The sequence below is a fragment of the Podarcis filfolensis genome (assembly GCF_964270895.1).
Source record: "Podarcis filfolensis genome assembly, chromosome: 1".
Lineage (NCBI taxonomy): Eukaryota > Metazoa > Chordata > Lepidosauria > Squamata > Lacertidae > Podarcis > Podarcis filfolensis.
Window position 1 is genome coordinate 62357289 of NC_139604.1, and position 18551 is coordinate 62375839.

Consider the following 18551-nt stretch of genomic DNA (forward strand, 5'->3'; position numbering starts at 1 on the left):
GATGCAGAATAACAGAATTGTAGACTTGGAAGAGACCACGAGGATCATCTAGTCCAACCCCCTGCAGTCCAGAAGACCCCAAGACTGAGTGTCTCATACTCTACCAATGGAGCTATCCAAAATATCTGGACGACATCAGGTTGGGGAAGGCTGCCCCTATTCACATCCCAGCACTGGTTCTATGGCAGAATGTGGGCTTTCTTGGCTGGAACAGTAAAATACTGTTGTTTCAGCTGACCTGACAGTTGCTCCCATCAGCTTTATTGTGATCCTCTATGAATGCTCTCATTCCCCCCCCCCTTTTCTTCCTCCCTTGTCACTCCACACACACACACACAAACACATCATTAAAGAACAAAACTGACACTGGCTGTTAAAACATCTATTAGGAATTTATTACAACACATTGTTCCCAAATACAAAAGAAAGGAAAAGAAAGAGAGGGTAAAAAAGCACTGCTGTTTACAGCCTCCAGTAATAAATAAATAAAGTCAAAGCCGGGGCAGAGTGCACCACTTAGTCCTGCCAGGCAACATCCAATGTCAGCATTCCTTTAGCAGGCAGAAGGGGATGCATTTTGGTTATCATGACTCATGAGAGAGGGAACGAACTCACAGACTAGATGCAAGAAGTCTATTCCCCACCCCATCCCACCCAACCTGTAGCCCACCCGGGACAGTACTCGGAATTCAATCCTAGATAGCACAGGGACTTCAAAACTCATTCCCCAGCCTTCCAAGGGCAACCTTTGATACTGAACTGCTCAGTTTGAGACCTATTCACTTCTTGTGTATGAGGATTTCCCCACAGACTAAGACCTTCCTTTCTGCGCCTGGATTAGGGGGTTCCAACAACTCGCCCCTAATCAATCTTTGTCTGTGAATGTTTGCAAGACAGGAGACCTGGGATAAAAACATGGCTCTGAAGACAAGAGACCAAAAAGGGATTCTACGTATGCCTCCTGAGAATATAGGTAACTCAGTTTCTCTACTCCTTCCAAAAGAATTCTGAGCAACAATAAATAAATGTAAGATATTGCAATGGAAAGACCTCATTCTGCGCCTCTCTTCCTCCACCTTTTGTGTCTTTTGCATTGCAAATATAGTCTGTTTGATGGCTATTCTTAATAATATCACCTTAAACTGATTCCTACCAAGGTTGGCTAGGAAAGTACTGTGGCACAGAGGTGTTTTTGCAGGAGACAAATAAGTCTTTTTGTTCACTGGAGTTTTCAGTAATACTGACATTTCTTTCCAATGCTGGGAAGGAAAATGTGTTTAGCAATATAGGAATGTTGAGACATGAGTCACCAGATGATACCTAAACACACAGGGGTTGTGCCTGATAGTTTCTGTCATCCTAAATTCCTTGAGAAATGGACATGGACAGCTCTTTCTCATACAGGAACAGGCCTCAGCACATTTATCAGAGGGTGTTTTGGAGACTTGTTCATGACCTGGAACTTTGTATAAATTATATTGTGGTTTTAGTTTTACTAGGACAATAATTCCAGTAATAATTTAATCTTAATTCACCTTTGAACTTTCTCATTAGTGATGTGAATCTCTGATCACTATTAATGTGGAAGAGGGAGAATTTTGCATTAGCGTAACAACGCAACTGAAGCAAGAACTCCTTTAAGATTCCTGTGTGGAAATGTCCTTACTTCTAAGTAAATCATAAGTATTTAAATCTCTTCTGGTCTGTTTGGACCAACGTAATCCCAGTTCTTGAGGTGGCTGAAAATTCTAGAGCACAGTGCTGTCAAACTCAGAGTTTTTATGATAGGATTTGGAAACTAAACGCTTCATCATCGGGCACAGATGCAGGTTTGTTTGTTTGTTATATCTCTAGGGAGAAATCTGGACTACTGAAATGTGGTCATTGCCCTATAATTCTTAGGGGGGGGGGAGTTAGGGTTTGGGAAGACATTGCACTGAAACGTTTTTTGCAGTGCAGACAAGCTCTAGGACAGTGATGGCCAAACTTGGCCCGCCAGCTGTTTTGGGACTACAATTCCCGTCATCCCTGACCACTGGTCCTGTTAGCTAGGGATGATGGGAGTTGTAGTCCCAAAGCAGCTGGGGGGCCAAGTTTGGCCATCACTGCTCTAGGATGAAGAAAATGTGGAATATGTTGATTCTGTATCTTCTAAAGTACTACTTAATAATTTGAAATCATTTTGGAACTCTTCTGTTGCTCCCTAGAAACTTCCGTGGAATAGAGATAGCCACTCCACACCTTTCCAAACTCCACAAGAACTGATCTGTTCCTCCTCATGACATCTAACGACCTGACGTGCCACAGTACTGATCAGCCGCTACCTACAAGGAGTCAGGGAAGGCAAAAGGGCAGTTGGAGATGGAAAAGTTCTGCATATACTCACAACAGAGAAACAAAGATCAACGTACATAGAAGTAAAATTACATAATAATAATAATAATAATAATAATAATAATAATAATAAATACTTAAATCTATAATTCATACATTGCAATTACAACATTGATAGCTTATTATCATTAGCATTAGGATCAGGAGGAAGGCAGAAAACAGCTCCTTGTAAAGGGATGGCATCCAGGAGAGGAGACAGAACAAGAGCATATGGCTACATGAAGAAACACAGGGAAAAGGGAAAATAAATAAAACAAGAGAGCGCAGATGAGAAAAGAGGTGGAGGGTCAAAGAAACATAGCACAGACTTACAAAGCGGGAGGGAAACTCAACCTATTTTTGTTGCTGTTGCAAAGAGAAGGTGCTGCAAGCCAGAAATTCACCATAGACCTGGGTGGTGCCAGCCTTAGTGTTTTGCACCTCAAGTGAGTTCAAAACAGCCCATCTCCAGCACTTTTTGTTTTTTAAGCTTGAGGGTTAAGAGGCAGGAAAATGATACTTCTCCAGAATCTTCTCCAGCAAACTGCCTCATGGTAAGGTTGGTCCTGGACTTCAAGATTTGCATTATGAACTCAAAGAGCCTGCATTGTCCCACAAACACTAGAGCTTGGATTTATGAGGAATTTTTTAAAAAGTTCCTGGGATATTTCACTGGCATCATACGCAAGGCCAGGTTGTTGTGTCTGAGGGTGGTTGTTTTGTAGTGGGGTTTTTTTCTTTGCCTTACCTTTTCAATAAAGCTTAAAGACCTTATTTGCATCCCAGAAGACACTTGTCTCACAGCAAATCAAATCTTTTCAACTAATTCTGATTGTCCGTGAGCAGAACCTATTTGCAGTCCCTAGATTCCTACTTCTGAGTTCTCACATGGGGGCTTTGGTTCTCCTGCATGCTGCTACTGAGTTGGCAATAATTCTGTGGCAGATAACTGTGTAGTTGAAGCATGAACATCAGATTAGAATTGGAGGTCCCCTGGAGCAATTTCCTGGCTGACAACAACTGACGAGTTCAACTAGGGTTGCCATACGTCCAGAATTTTCCAGACATAGCTGGGATTTGGCCGGCCGTATGGCAGCCCATGTTGGACATGTAGATATTGGCGAATTTCCTTTAAAAAAGCTTGAAATTTAGCAAAAGAAGCTCAACAACTTTTGTGGCTGGATTTTCATTTTTTGAAATATGGCAACCCTTAGTTAAACAGCTAATAATATTTTTAGGAAAAGCTGTTCTAGGTCACCTGTGGGCTTAACCTGATCCCAATAAAGACAAGACATAGATGCCTTTTGAGTTCAACTAAGACAAGCATAATGGCATTTTTCTGATGTTTTCAATATAAGGCAGTGGTAAATTATTTCCTGCAGGATACATTCCACATAGGGCTATGGAAAATAGCCCAAATATGGCTTCTAACAAGGTTAGAAAGGAAATAGAAAATGCAAATTTGATTTTCATAAGAAGGGTGAAGATTAAGACTGTGTCTTTCACTATTTTAAATTGTTCTTCTTTTCTTGATATTCTCTTCATTTGAGAAAATCCCCAGATTTTCACCTCAGTCTCCACCAATTGTCCTAGAAATTCCTCCCCCCACTCAGATTGGCCCACTTTTTTTTTCCTGCTGAAGGGAATTGTTGGCAATTTTGCAGCTTGCTGGGAATGCTAGCCTGACTACCCACATATTCTTCCCCACCTTTTCATTCTGGAGGAGTGATTGCTCTGAAATGACAGCAGGTGGCAGCTCTTCAGAGCAAGCAACCATTCATTTTTGTCCTTCCCCACTGATGCTATTAGTTGCTAAAATATACTGTAAGGATTGACTTTGCAGCACTGGCTGAAATCAGATTGTGAATTGAGAAAGTTTTCGTCTGACAAAATGGACTGCAGCACTTTTGTATAAATTTCAAGTGTTCAGTAGCTGTCACGAATTTGTCCTTGTGGTATTTTCTGCACCAAACACTGCTACACTTGTAACACAGAACAGATCTCAAGGGCCCTTGGTATTCACAGAGTGCAAGTAGCACATTTTGTCATGGCAAAGATGGCAGCCGACATTGAAAAGAGATAGGGTTTTCCAGGTCATCCCTGTAAAAATTCCCAAGGGACATGCTGAACACTGCAGTGCCAATGATCTGTGAACTTTCCAAGTGACTGTTTTTAATTCCTTGTGGACTTTTTGCAAAAACAACAACAACCAACCTAGGACAGCAATTTAGTTGTGAAAAGCCGAGATGCTGGGGAGTTACTGCTGAAGACTGGATTGCTTAACAGCCTTATAAATTTCATCCTTCATGTCTACTGCATACCATTTATGAAAGCAGTGCTCCATTATGAACTGTTCTGCTCTGCAGCAATATCTGTTCTGATCACCTGCATGTCTGAATGCTATTCTCCTGTTGGTCCCACAGGAAAAGAGGCACAGGATTAAGTGTTTCTCAAACTTGGGTCCCCATCATCCCTAGCTAGCAGGACCAGCCGTCAGGGATGATGGGAGTTGTAGTCCAACAACAGCTGGGGACCAAAGTTTGAGAAACACTGGTTTAAAACATGGAGTTTCATGCTGCTAAAGGGTTAATCCACCCTTTGGATGCAATCTACTGGAGGAAATGAGGATTCTGAACTTAAAGCATCTGAAAGCATCAATATACATTAAGCACCCAGATACATTAAGTTATGGTTGAAGATGTGAAGAGGGATCAAAAAGAAACTCTCAACCTAGGTAACCCATGTTTATCCTATTCCACTTCCCCCAGCCCCCACTACTCTGTCATGCTACTTTCAAAATACTATGCAGGTCAGTCGGATCACTTCTGAGCTTGCAGCATCTAATATGAAAATATTTTGGTAAAATAAGTATCATGAGGTCTCTACCTTATGTCTTGGTAGAGTACAGACAGCAATTGTTACAGTCAGGAAACAGACAATCTGATGCAAAAACATCATATTGCTGCTCCCTGTGGTTTGTGTTGGTAAGCTCTGAACCTGAGATTTTTATTTATTTTTTGTCTTGTGTAGGATTTTTTATTTTTGTAAAAAAATCACATTTCAACAAGAAAGAAAATGGGAAAAGAAATGAAGTTGCTTTTATCTCAAATAATTTTTTTTTCTCATTTAAAAGCTACACAAACAACCCTGAGGTATTGGCTCAAAAGACCAGCATGTGATAAGAAAGGAGCAAATGCAAAATCAGTTACACAAAGAGAAAAATGTGCTTTCGGCTTTAAGAGAGATGGCTCTAGGCCTGTATTCCAAAAGAAGGAAGCAGCACTGCAGTGCCTCTGCCAGGAGCTGTTGAGGGAATGTGTTGCTACTCCTCAAAAGGGAAGAAGACCAGCGTGGCCAAAGAGCGAAAATGTTCTTCCCTCCCACTTTTGTGTTTTGTGACTGGGAACTTTTGCCCTATTAGCTGAATTATCAACACTCTACTGACTTGCTAACTCATTCTCCTGCTCAAGCCCCCAGGGTCAGACTCCCAAACTTTGGGGGATGAGGCCAAATATTCAGAATGTGAGAGGGATCGACCCTTGGTCAGCTGCAAATGTCCATACTATCCAGAAACAATGGCACAGCAGAAGCCCCTTGTTCCAGCACCTTTTTGGTCCAAGATGGTCACAGTGCCCTCCTCTGACTCCAAGGACTCTAGAAGCCCTCATGCAACTAGAGTCTCCCTAACTCCATTGGATCCATTGCCTGTCAAAGCAGGAAGGGCCCCTTTAAAGGAGAATCCTCTCACCCAAAGGAGAGTTGGCTACACAGAGCTGCAGCTCCTACATAAGGTTCAGCATGAGGCTGAATAGTGCCAAGACAACATCTGAGCTCTGCTCTGAGTCTCTAGCCTGCTGTCCAAGGAGCTCTCGCCTTGCCAGAACCTAGACTTTGCCTTGCCAGGTTAGTACCTGCTGGAACCTGGACCTTTGCCTTGTGGGTTGGAGCGACCATACTGCTGAGGCCATCACTTGGAGCAGAACAAGAGACCAATGTGAACAACGTGGCCTCCAAAAAATACTTTGTGCAGCAGCGTCGTGTCAGAATGGTAATATTTCACAGCTACATACTACATAGATCAGTCCAATCACATGGACAGATGGCAACCATGAACGTGATTTGCTGGCGTTCGGCTCTCCATGCGATTGGGCCCATCTGCACAGTTGGTGATTTACAAATGTTACCACCTCTGTAGAGAGCCTTCACTGCACAGCAACCTTCCTAGCAACTACACACAAAAAAGACCACCATGTTTCAACCTGCTCTTAGGTTCAGCCTTCCCCTGGCCCCAGGTGTTGTTGGATTACATCTCTCATCATCCCAACAAGACCTAGAGTGGGCAAGGCTGCCTTAGTTCAGCTAGGGGGAACAGACTCCAGCTCATCCTCATCCAGGGCCAGCCCCACTATGAAACGGAACGAAGCAGCCACTTCAGGCAGCAGATTTCTGCCATTAAAGAGTGACATAAGTGGTGTACTTTATTCTTATACTTTTTACCACTGGGATGAGGTGGGAAGATATGGATTATCCATTTCAAGGGTCAAAATACCCTGGGTTAACCCTGTCCTCTTCTCTGTCTTTTGGTGTACATCTTTAGAAAAGTGTCGGGAGAATCTTTCTTCCCTATCTCCGAAAAAAGGAAAAGAAATCCTGTGCAGGAGGATTTCTTACAGCCAACCATTCCCCCATGAAGTATGCCGGTGGGGATCTCAGGACTAGGTTTCTTTTGTGGGTAATATCACAGCCAATGAACACGATTTCTCAATGATAAGACAAATAGGGTCTATAGCCAAGCTAATCTCCTTGTGAACACATCAGTTGGAAGATGACTGCTGAAGGTGGGAGAGCTGGGAATGGATCCTTTGGGTCCTTTGCACTACAGCTGAAATACTTTCTATCTTTCCTAGAACTTCTTTTCTCAAAAGGCTGTTCAGTTTGGTCTTTTACTTGTTTATATATTTGTCTTTGGACTGTTTTCTGATTGGCTGAATTGCATCGTTATGAAGTCTCTGTATGGCAGCAGCTCCCTGATAGAAAGTGAACACGTACTTCAGAGTAGGCACAAATTTATGATGGAGAACTGAAGCTGGGAAGAAATTCCTGCTTGCAGCAGTAAGTGACACTTCCTTACAGTGGGATGGATCCCTAAGAACCTTCAATGATCTTTTCCCCTCTAGTACCACAATAACAGAATGCATTCAGCGGGCTAAAGCCACCCTTTGCCAAGGTTTTAGGCATCAAGCATCTCCCTAACCCCTTCCACAAAACCTGATGGAGACTGGGTTGAACACTGTTTGAAAAGAGCAGCATCTGAATGGCCATTCGCCATAATCCACCCCCTTTTGGAAGGGCAGGGAATGGCCTATTGTCACCATCATTCATCTGGGAGATATCCTGGGCTGCTGGAAAGGGACTCATCCTCTGGGAATTTAACCCCCAGGTCCAATACATTTCCTCTAGAGAGAAAATTAAAAAGAAAACCCAATACTCATCAAGCTCTCTTGATGCCCCTTCCTGACTTTAGAACAGGACTCTCCTTCTCTTATAAAGGAACCCCGTGATACTCCACCCAGACCCAGGAAGAGAAAGGTTTTATGGCTTTGATTGCAGATGCGACAGGTGTAGGAAGTAAAGAAGCATTAAGAAGGATTCCTGGCTCAGTTTGTGTTGAACATTTTCTCACTTTTCTTTTTAAATAAAAGTGCACGCACATGCATTCTCTCTCTCTCTCTCTCTCTCTCACACACACACTCTCTCTCACACACATACACACAGATTTCTCATCCCACTTTTTGGGGTGTCTGCGTCACTGACGTGAGTTACAGAAGGAGCCGCAGGCCTAGGATATTGCTTTGAAACTCGTGTTTCAGATTTAAATACCATACACAGTAAAAACAGAGCTGATAAGTACCGCCCCTACATTGTCTGAAAATCATTGCCAGAATGAACAGCTTCAAATAAATTAAAAAGAAAAGTTGAAATATTATTTGTCTCAATAAAAACTGTAGTAAAACCATTTAAACTTTTTTCTTTGTGTTTCTCTCTCTCTCTCTCTCTCTTATATTATATATAATATATATTTATATATGTATAGGGCTGCTGCAGTGCAGCATTTAAGAATTCTAGCCAGAGAAACACAAGAGGAGCATGCTCAGTATGGGAAGGGGGACACACACCTAGGGAAGCTACTGAAATTTAGCCCCTCCAGGTTTCTGTAGCCCAGTCTGGGAAGGAGCCACCCACAGATAATGTCCAACCCTGATGGAACAGGAGGGAAGCTCTCCTCCTGTAATGGGAGCGGGTGGGTAATATCAACAGTTGCTAATGTACTCCCACAAGAAAAGAACCTGCTTCCCTTTAGACTTCCCCCACTGCAAACCTGCAGATCAAACAACAATAATCTTCTTTCAAGGAAAAAAAAAGCTTTTACATCAGTGGAAGTCTTTACAATGTTAATATCTCCCGTTTCTCTTTCACCCCACCTTTGAAGTTACACCTCAGCTCTCCCCTTCCCCCTGCCTTTTTTGTGGGGGCGGGCGGGCAGAGAGAGCACTACATGCGAAAGGAAGGAATCCAGGCTTTAAAGAGTTAATACACCCTCCACCAGCCAAAAAAGGGAATGCGGTGTGGTTTTGCCTTGGTGGTGGAGGTAGGAAAATAAAGGGGAGGGCACCAAGCATGCACCGTTATGTTTCTTGACTTTGGATTCGTTTAGCTTTGCCTTTGCTTCAGCATGTGTGCCCTTTGGAAACACACACAGGCATATAAATAATCCCCTCCCCTCCCCCTTCCCTCTCCCTAGTTAAATATCTCGCCAGCCTTCCCCCTCCCCACCCACCCACTGGTGCACACGCAACTTGCTCTCAGATCTCACAAGGTGAGTGTCAGGACACCTCAATGATTTCCATGCTGCCCGAAAAGCTAGACTGTTTGCTGATTTTTCCCAGGTCTTCCCGAGACCTGCTCTCCGACAGGGTCTCCTCGAACTCCATCTGGCAGCTCCTGCGCTTGAACTGCTTCTCGGCCGCGGTGTCCTCGTGCCAGCTGTGCCGCACGTCCCGCGGCTCGCCCCGCTGCTTGTCCCTCAGCCTGATCTCGCAGCTTGCCTGGATTGTGCTGCAGCTGAACGAGGAGAAGGTGGCGGCGCCGGCAAACAGAGCCCCGCTCCCGCTGCCTTTGCCGCCCGCCGCCGAGTCTGTGCTGAAGTACCAGGGGTTCTCGGACGAAGGGGTGCCGGGGGACTCCAAGTGCACCCCCCAAGTGCCGGTGGGGGCCGGGGTGGCAGTCGACTGCTGCCCCACACCGGGGAGGCCCGCCCGAAGCGTCTGCTTGAGGCTGTCCTCCACGCTGGCGCTCTTGTGCATGGCACACACCCCACTGAAGTTAAGGCTCAGCCCGTGGGCAGGGGAGCCGGCTTGGTGCCTGTGCTTCCGTCTCTGCCGTACTTTGGCCTCGAGGAGGAAGTCGGGCCCGCTGGGCCAGTCCGGGCTGTCTGGGACAGGGGAGAACTGGCATGTGCCGTTGGGACCTGAGGGGCTGTCCAGCTTGCACAGCTTGGGGGTTTCTCCTGCCTCTGTTGGACCTGGGAGGTCCTGCTGCCTCCGGCTAGGGGTGTAGGCTGACTTGATGTCCAGGGAGAAGGAACGCTTCAGCCGGTTGGTGTCTTGGATGCGCTCCGAAGACAAGTGGAGGCCACGGAGCCCTTGTTGCAGTGCTGTAGGCGAGACAACCTTGGAGACTCCCGCTGGCTTCTCGGAGTCAAGCGAGGAGGTCTCCGAGGTTGTGCTTCTGAATAGCTCCTCAGCCTTTTCTGAGGTAGACAGAATCTGGTGCCTGCAGCCTTCAGGGGCTTCTGGCTGGTCTTGCTGGGTTTCCCCTTCGCTCTTCTCCCCTTGGGCCTTCAGAGCCTTGAGCCGCTTCAGGCTTCTCTCATACTCTAGGAGCTGACCCAGGAAGTTGAAGTTGGGCGAGATGGAGGGACGCCGGTCTTTTACAAACCTGTTGGGGCAAACGAGACAGCTGCAGTTGTTATTGGGCCCTTTCTTACTTCTAAGGATTTGGGCGTGGGATGCTGCAAGAATTGTATGATTCAATGCAGCACTGGAAATCGGCTGGATCTGTTTCCCCCACACACCCTGGGACATCAAGGAGTAGGGGTGTAATGTGACGCTTTAAAGATTGCTCCTTGTTTATGCAATGGTCATTTCAGACAACCTTCAGACTCACGGCAGTAGCCATGGGATCTGTCTGTGGATGTTGGCTCCTTGTCCCCATACTGCCACTGCCACATGTCACACCAAGGTGCTTCTTTTCTTTCTTTTTCTTCTTTTTTTGCATGTTGCCACTAACAGCTAAACATTTACGTCTGCTGCAAGCCTACTGGCACATGCATGGGGACCAGCTGGCAACAGGCTGGGAGCCAACCTGCAGATGAGATTCAAGTGGCAACTACAAGCCTGACAGTCATGCAAACCAGCCTGGTAAGCTTATACTGAAGAAACTGGCAAACGAGTAACTGAAAACACAGCACAGGTAGATTATGGGAGGCATCTAACTAAGGTATTATCAGACTAGACTACTGAAGTTAATGGACCTGAGATAGTCACGTCCATTGATTTCCATGGGTTTACACCTGGTAGGACTATGATTGGAATCAACCCTATAATGTTTATGGCACTATGTTCTTTCATGCTTATTAGCCAGTACTCTTGAGCGAGACACATGGAAAGTATGCTTCATGATAAACGGCACCACTTTAAACAAAAAACAAAAACACCCCAAAGTCAAATGCAAAGAAAAACATTAGTGCCCTCTCTTTCAGAAAGCAACCTACCTGTAGGCATCATCTGAAGACATCCCCATGGTCTTCATGATGTATGCAATGGCAATGGTGGCTGATCGGGAGATCCCTGCCAAGCAGTGAACGATCACCTGGCAGCTGGACACCTTGGCCTTGTCTGCAGCAGAAGAAAACAGCCTTCAGGTCGATATTCTGGGACTCTACTATCTATGTTGTTCTGAACAACGAAGAGACTTGCAGTGCCTCAAAGGCTCAAAGATTTATGGCAGCATAAGCTTTTGTGGACCAGAAGCCCCTTCACGAAAGCTTGAACGTAATAAATCTGTCAGTCTTTTAAGGCGCCACAAGTGTCTTGGTTGTTTTTCCTGCTGCATGCTAACACAGCTACCTCTCTGGAAATGACTCTGAAGGAAGACGCTTTTTAACAAAATTGGAAGAGTAAATAAAGAGGAAAAACACAAATCTAAATGGTTTAAGTAAGTCAAATATGTGTAACCAAGAAGTGGAAGCTAGAAACCATGACTTGTTTATTTGACTTCTTGGCTTGTCAATAATGTTGCTGTTTTATCTGATGAGAAATAGTGGAGGGACTTCCTGGCCTGCAATGGGTTGCTAATAAAGCACCGGATTATTATTCTTTAAAAAAACAAACCATTCACTAGTATATGCTTTAAAGAGACTTTTTTTTTAATTTTCCCCACCCTCTCTATTTGCTAGGAAGAAAATTACTATTTGAACTCCCAGTCTCATTTAATCAATCATCTTTGGAACCAGAAAGAGCATAGTTGTTGTTGATAAAGAAAAGCACCTTGATAGAGCAAGAGGCATTTCTTTCTGTAGCAGCAACTCTTCTCCCAAGTGGTGTTAGCTATACCTCAGGTGATGCTATGGGTTTACAACGGTCTTGGTAGCTTTGCTGTCTGGGGACAGGATGGTTGTTTTGTACAAAGGGAGAAAGTGTGCCTCCCAAGGGCAAACTGAGTGTTTTGAACACATCAGAGTTAAACAAAAAACAAAAACCAGAAGTCTGTGCATGTGGATGGGGGGAAATGAACCACGCAGCCACTATTGCCCAGATGCCTTTTGCAGCAACCAAGGTTACAGCCCAGAAGAAGTAATGAACTGCCTCAAATGTGGCTGGTCCACAGTCTTACCAATGAATTCAATGGACTTGTCCAGCCAGGGCAGAAGCTTCTCACAGTAATTGTCATTGACTGGAATGCGCATGAAGTGACTGTCACATATGAAATCTGGCTTGGGACAAGAGTTGCTGGCGTTGAGGACATAGCTTATCCCATTCTGGGTCATCAGGTCCTGAGAGAGAGAGAGAAAGAGAGAAGCAATGGATGTTTGGCAGTCCAGTGCAGGATGTTTTCACCCACTCTTCCAGAGGCCCTGAGGATGTCTTTGCCTCCTCTTCTTTCTCCTCTATTGGCTACTAGGCTGCCCAGCCTGCAATGTATGGCTGTGCTATCACAGAGGGGGGGGGCTGTTTGGGCCACCAGCTGGGCACTGTTGCCTGAGGTCAATGAAGATTCAGTAAAAACCACTGGCTGCTGCCACAATGAAAAAAGCAGGACTTCTGTAGGGAAGCCAAGACTCACTTCTAAAAGCAGAGTTTTACCGAAAATATCCAGAGCAAAGTTCTTTGGGGTTCCAGCTCATATTCCACTCCTCCTGTTTTCAGCCACTGATGCCCAATGCTATGCCCCCCCCCCAGAGTTCTGTGGCTCCATTTTCCAAGTAGTCTCTGTGTAATAACTCTCACCTCGGTCCCTAGGAGCCAGCCGAGCTCCCAAGCTCACATTCCTGGCATTTTTCTCCCGCATTTCCTTCTAGTCCCTGTGTAAAATGTTCCCCCTTCCCCTCTCAGTGTTTCGAGTTCAGGCGCTTCTACCTAACCCTCCCCCCAAGGCAGGAATGCCCAACTGGCTCCCTCCTGCCCAGGATTTGTGCCCACTGGTATGTTCACAACAACTGCGGCTTCTTTCTTCTTCTAACTTGTATTATTTTTTCTTTCAATGAAATTCTCTTCCCTGATGTGATATCATAGCCCAAGCATTCTGGTGTCCTTTGAAAGGATGCTGCTTGTTCCCTCCCCTCTCCAATTCCCAAAGCAGATCTTTGTCCATTTTGGGGCCTGCTCAAAGGGTTCTTTGCTTGCAGATGTGGGCTGCCGTTCCCTACACTCTCCCTTGCCCTCACCTCACCATCAGTCACTGTTGAATGCCAAGCTTAATACCTCATCCTCTGGCTCTGAGGCTGGACATGGAAGAGTTGAGGTCAGTGTTATTCTTTAGCTTGGCTGGCACTGGGCTCTGGCAAGAAACAGCTGGCTCCCCTGTCATAAAGATCTCTCAGGGTCAACGTTGCAGTTTTGATGCTCCTGCTGCTAATGTCCTTAGCACTTCAAAAGGGAGCTCACGTCTATAGCTCTGTTTTGCTGCACAATTCAAAAATGGCCCACCCCTGTCCTGATCAGACAATATACAGCAGGGGTCAGCAAACTTTTTCAGCGGGGGGCCGGTCCACTGTCCCTCAGACCTTGTGGGGGGCAGAATTATATTTTTTTTGGGGGGGAAATGAACAAATTCCTATGCCCCACAAATAACCCAGAGATCCAATTTAAATAAAAGCACACATTCTACTCATGTAAAAACACCAGGCAGGCCCCACAAATAACCCAAAGATGCATTTTAAATAAAAGGACACATTCTACTCATGTAAAACCACACTGATTCTCGGACCATCCACAGGCTGGATTGAGAAGGCGATTGGGCAGATCCGGCCCCCAGGCCTTAGTTTGCCTACCCATGAGATACAGTTTCCCACACAGGTGACCCACCTGCTCTCCCAAGTCTTAAGGGGAAGGGTTTCTTTAAGGCAAGCTACCCCTCCCTCCCCTCCCCGCTTCTTCTTCTTCTTCTTCTTTACATGATATACCTTATTTAAGACATCTTTCTGGGAGCCTAGGTAGAGATGAGGCAAGATGCGAGTTGGGCCAACATTGGCCACTGGCATGCATGGCTGGGAGATGCTCATTGGCAGGATAGCAGTAGGTTTTCCTTCGCAGAGTCCTGGGAAGCAAGATGAGAAGGTGGCAAAGCCCCCTGGAGAAAGAGAGTGGAGGGAATAAGGTTATTGAGCAACTATCCCCATTTCCCCACAAAATGATTTTTATGAAAGTTCTGCAGATAGGGAACTGAATCAGAGTACTGGAAGCAAAGTCCCAAAGTCAAATAATGACCCTGTGGTAAAGAGGACAATTAAACCCCATTCTTTCACACTGAAGGGAAACCTTATATTCTATTCTCACATAATATAAATGCATAATGTTACATATTAAGACCCTAAGCTCCCACAAGAGCATTAGATACTAGATGCATATAAAAGCAAGCTCCTTCACCGTTTGCCTTGGTTACACATGATGGGCTTCTGATGCCATGTCCCTTTCTGTCCTCTAGAGGACGGAAAAGGCAACAATTCTATTCATTAGCAATAATAAAAATAAAGCAACACTCTTGGGGATAACACTGGACCTCTGCTGACACAGATTGTCTGGGTGTGTAAAATTCATCTTTTTATGATTAGTCCCTAGATCTATAAACTTCCCTGCTCACTTACCTATTACAAAGACAGGTGTTTCCCTGGTATCTAATGAAAGGCTAGAGAACCTGTGACCCCTCCCGGTGGTGTTGCACTATAACTCCCATCATTCCTGACCACTGGTCACACTGGCTGGGGTTGATGGTACTGGAGTCCATCATCAGCATTCCCACCCCTGCTTTTAAAGGCTTTTAAACCCGCCTCCCTTGCCACACTTAGCTCACTCCTTTGTTGCAGTCCTGCCGTCTGCCCCCATCCCTTGGTGCATGAAGCATTGTGTGTGGTCTCTCTGGACAGGGCTAGGGCTCTCCACCTATTACTAGGCTAGCTAATCAACTGACTGAAATAAATATTAACATACTCAAAGAAGTGTGCTGTTTTGTGGATATTGAAATGAAGGCGAACAATTCTGCGGACTAACCAATAACATCACATCGTTTTCCCTTCGGGAAATAAACGCCCTGCTGAAATCCTGAGACATGCAATGCTTTCAACAGCGCTGTCATCAGCACTGAGCACCAAATCGAGTGTGCTGCACGCTCCAATAAAAACCCCACATTTTAAATCTGAGTTTAATGAATCAGCTCATTTATCATATCCATTAATCGCTTCATTCTTTCAGCCTTTACTATAATAGTAAACAGAGGGTGGATTTACCATTCACCATTTCTCTTCCGATTACTGTGCATAGCTTTCAGTACCGGGGTTTTTTTTGGGGGGGCGGGGCACCAGCCGATTCACATGTGCTGTCTACTGTCAATCCCCAATAACTCACCAACAGGATAAACTATTTTTCACATTACCCTTTAACGTTTTAGGAGGCTGTCGCCTCCCAGCTGCATGAGCAAGCAGCATAGGCTGATTCCAGCCTGCAGATTTTTAAATGATTACAAAGCAACCAAGTATCTTAGTGACGGGAGAGCAGCAGATAAACACACCATGCTAAATAAAATAAATTGAATCTGCAGGGGGTGGGGGTGGAGTAAGAGAGAGAGAGAGAGAATGTGTATGCATGTAATTCTAGGAAGGCAGGAAATAAATTACCTGCACTGGAATTTGGCCAGGATGCTATGGGCTAATTTTACTCCTCTTTTATAAATAGCCCCCCTGGGATCTTTAGCAGCCACATGTGAGCAACGCTTGTCATCTGAGAAACGGCAGTTGCCAGTGGTGTTGTTGTAGGTTTAGAAGTGACTGCGGGGAAAGCGTTGACCAGAGCAGTGTTTCTTCAAATTGCCTACCTTTTGGTACATTTTCTGTGTTGACCTCTCTGCCAAGGAAGCCTTGCTATGGCTGCCGGGATAACCCAGTGTGCTGTAGACAAATTTAGGGCATTTTCTAGAGCACACCCTCAGTTCCTTCAGGGCAGTGGCTGGAGGTGTTGGGTCTCCCTGCTACCCCGAGTGAAATCAGAATGTGACCTAGGATACTAAGTTGGGTTGCACCAACGGCACTGCCACCATACAAATATATGTTAAAAAATAATAATTAAGAAGCGGGACATACCCCCAAGGTACATTTCATTTAAAGATAGGACCTGGATCTATTAAGATTGAAGACTACCGACCTCAAACACATCCAAGACTTTGCTGAAGCCACATATTCAGAGGGAAGAATTGTGACATTGGGTAAAAGCAGCCTTTCAGGAAAGCCTTGAGTGATCTTCTCATTGAGGATCCTCACCCTAGTGTTCCTTCTGGAACAATCTGAAAATCAGTGGCTTAGGAAATCTCTCCTAGGATCCTTTGACTGCGCCGGTCTGTTACTGGTAGATCCCTGCCCCCCCCCCCCGGTCCATCATCCGTAATCTCCAGCTGAATCACAGCAAACATAGCTGCAGGCCTTTGTACTTGAAACAGACCTACGTCAAAGTCATGCTGCATTTCAGTAGTCTGCCTCTCTCTTTGTGGCTCCCACGCATGCACACAGAGCTCTTTTCTATTTCATGCCCGAGTGGATGGCCAATAAAGCTGCCCCGTGTACAATACTAATTAGGAAAGCGAGCCCATATACTGGGTGGGCGGCTGAGATAGATGGCAGAATCTCATTTCTGAACAGATCACAGTGATTTTTTTTCCAGATGTTGCAGAACATGGCATAGCAAGCAGCACCTGAATCAAACAGATCTTGTTCTAGCTTAGAGCTTCAGGCTTGCTCTTGTTCTGATCAGTTTCCCAAAACTGAGCAGCAAGGACATATCGGCGATAATGACTTCTTCTGAAACACTGATGTTTAGTAGCGAGATTCTGTGAAGTTTACTTTCCAAATTGCACATCTTATATTGGATTGGCACAACTAAATTGGAAAAAGCTACAAAGGTTCAGTAGGAGGAATATTTGCTTAAGCACCAATTTATAATACAGTTTGACAAAAAATTGTTTTACAAAGGACTTGTGTTTTCCACCCCTGTGCCAGGCACAATTGAAAAGCCACCTTTTACGTAAAATACTGTTCCTGGCTACTCTCATCAGAAGGTAAATCCTGACCATACAGTTCACGCAAGCATCTTCCTTGAGACAGCCTTGCTTGCAATAAAGGAAGGCCTAATTCTGATCTAATGCTTCACAAGGTATATTTTTTGCTTTCCCTGCAGAATCTGGCAATTGACTAAACAAAAAAAACCCCAATCCCTAAACACTAATAATATTTGTGAACAACACTATTTCTGCTGCCAGATAAATACTAGAATTTTTTTTTAAAAAATAAATCACCAAGTCTTGTCCATTCGGGATGTGAGGAGTTAAATGCACTTTGCAACACCACTTCCTCTGTGGCTCTTTGTGGCATGACATCACCCCTCAACTGGGATATTAAATCAGAATGAACGAAACAAGATTAGCACAGGTGCACATGAGCTCTGGTTACTCCTAGCTGCCTCCCTCACCCCCCCCAATTGCATCAATTTCACCATGAAGCATAAATTACAGGGTTGGGAAGTGTGTATGTAAGCATATGTAATTCTCTATTTTTTCTTGGTCTGAGGGGTGTCGGCGGATAATCCAGGAGTCAAGACCTGGGCATCTGGAAAGACTAGACAAAAGAAGTCATCCTCTACACAACTTGTTGTATTGTTGCAAATGGATGAAGCAGTGTTATGCCAAGTTGAGTCAACTGGTCCATCTAGAGGACAGAATTGTGTATTCTGAGTGGTAGAGGCTCTCTAAGGCTAAGGTTCAAACTAGCTCTGGCAGCTCTGTGCATTTAGATATAGATCTCTCCACTCAACCCCCTCAAGACAGAACTGCAGAAAGAGGGAGTAAATGGTCTGTTTCTAACAGCAAAATGGATGCAGAATCCTCCCCTTGCTTGCAGCTTATGTCCCTGTGGTCCTTACTCTTCAAGCACTTTCCTCAGCTGAGAACACTCCTGCTACTGGAGTTTAGCTGAGAAGAAAAGAAGGAGAGAACCATCACAGAAACTGCGGACAGGTAAGCTGTGAACACCGGGTCGCCATGTATTTGTCCCTAAAAAACCACCCCTTCCTTCTTCCATATGGTTGGGGGTAGAGCCACATTTAAGCATACAGGTCTGCTGCCATCAGATCTATTCTGCTCATGATCTTTTCACTGAAGGTGTCAGAAACTGAGCCTGGCACCCTTATGCATGCTATTGAGCTATAATTTCCTCCTTCCCTAATGTGTTTTTCTGAATACTCAGAAGAAAAGCTAAGAATAGCCAGCACTCAGCGTGTCAGGCAGGGAGGGGGGTTGTTTTTTGCTTGCTTTTTTGTCTCCCAATAGATGCAAGAGACAAAGAAACAAGGTTGCATGTC

At 45.0% G+C, this 18551-nt stretch overlaps 1 protein-coding gene across 4 annotated transcripts in view; it reads right to left on the reverse strand.

Annotated features, from left to right (window-relative positions):
- Positions 1-373: 373 nt before the first annotated feature.
- Positions 374-18551, reverse strand: part of DUSP8 (dual specificity phosphatase 8) — an 81695-nt gene continuing 63517 nt past the window's right edge. For all 4 annotated transcript variants that reach the window (XM_083575140.1, XM_083575142.1, XM_083575141.1 and 1 more), the window contains 4 exons: positions 14117-14283; positions 12328-12487; positions 11207-11330; positions 374-10371 (listed from right to left, as the gene is read on the reverse strand). In XM_083575140.1, the coding sequence (XP_083431266.1) occupies positions 9258-10371; positions 11207-11330; positions 12328-12487; positions 14117-14283 (1565 nt within the window). In that variant the 3' untranslated portion in view covers positions 374-9257. The remainder of the gene's footprint in view (positions 10372-11206; positions 11331-12327; positions 12488-14116; positions 14284-18551) is intronic.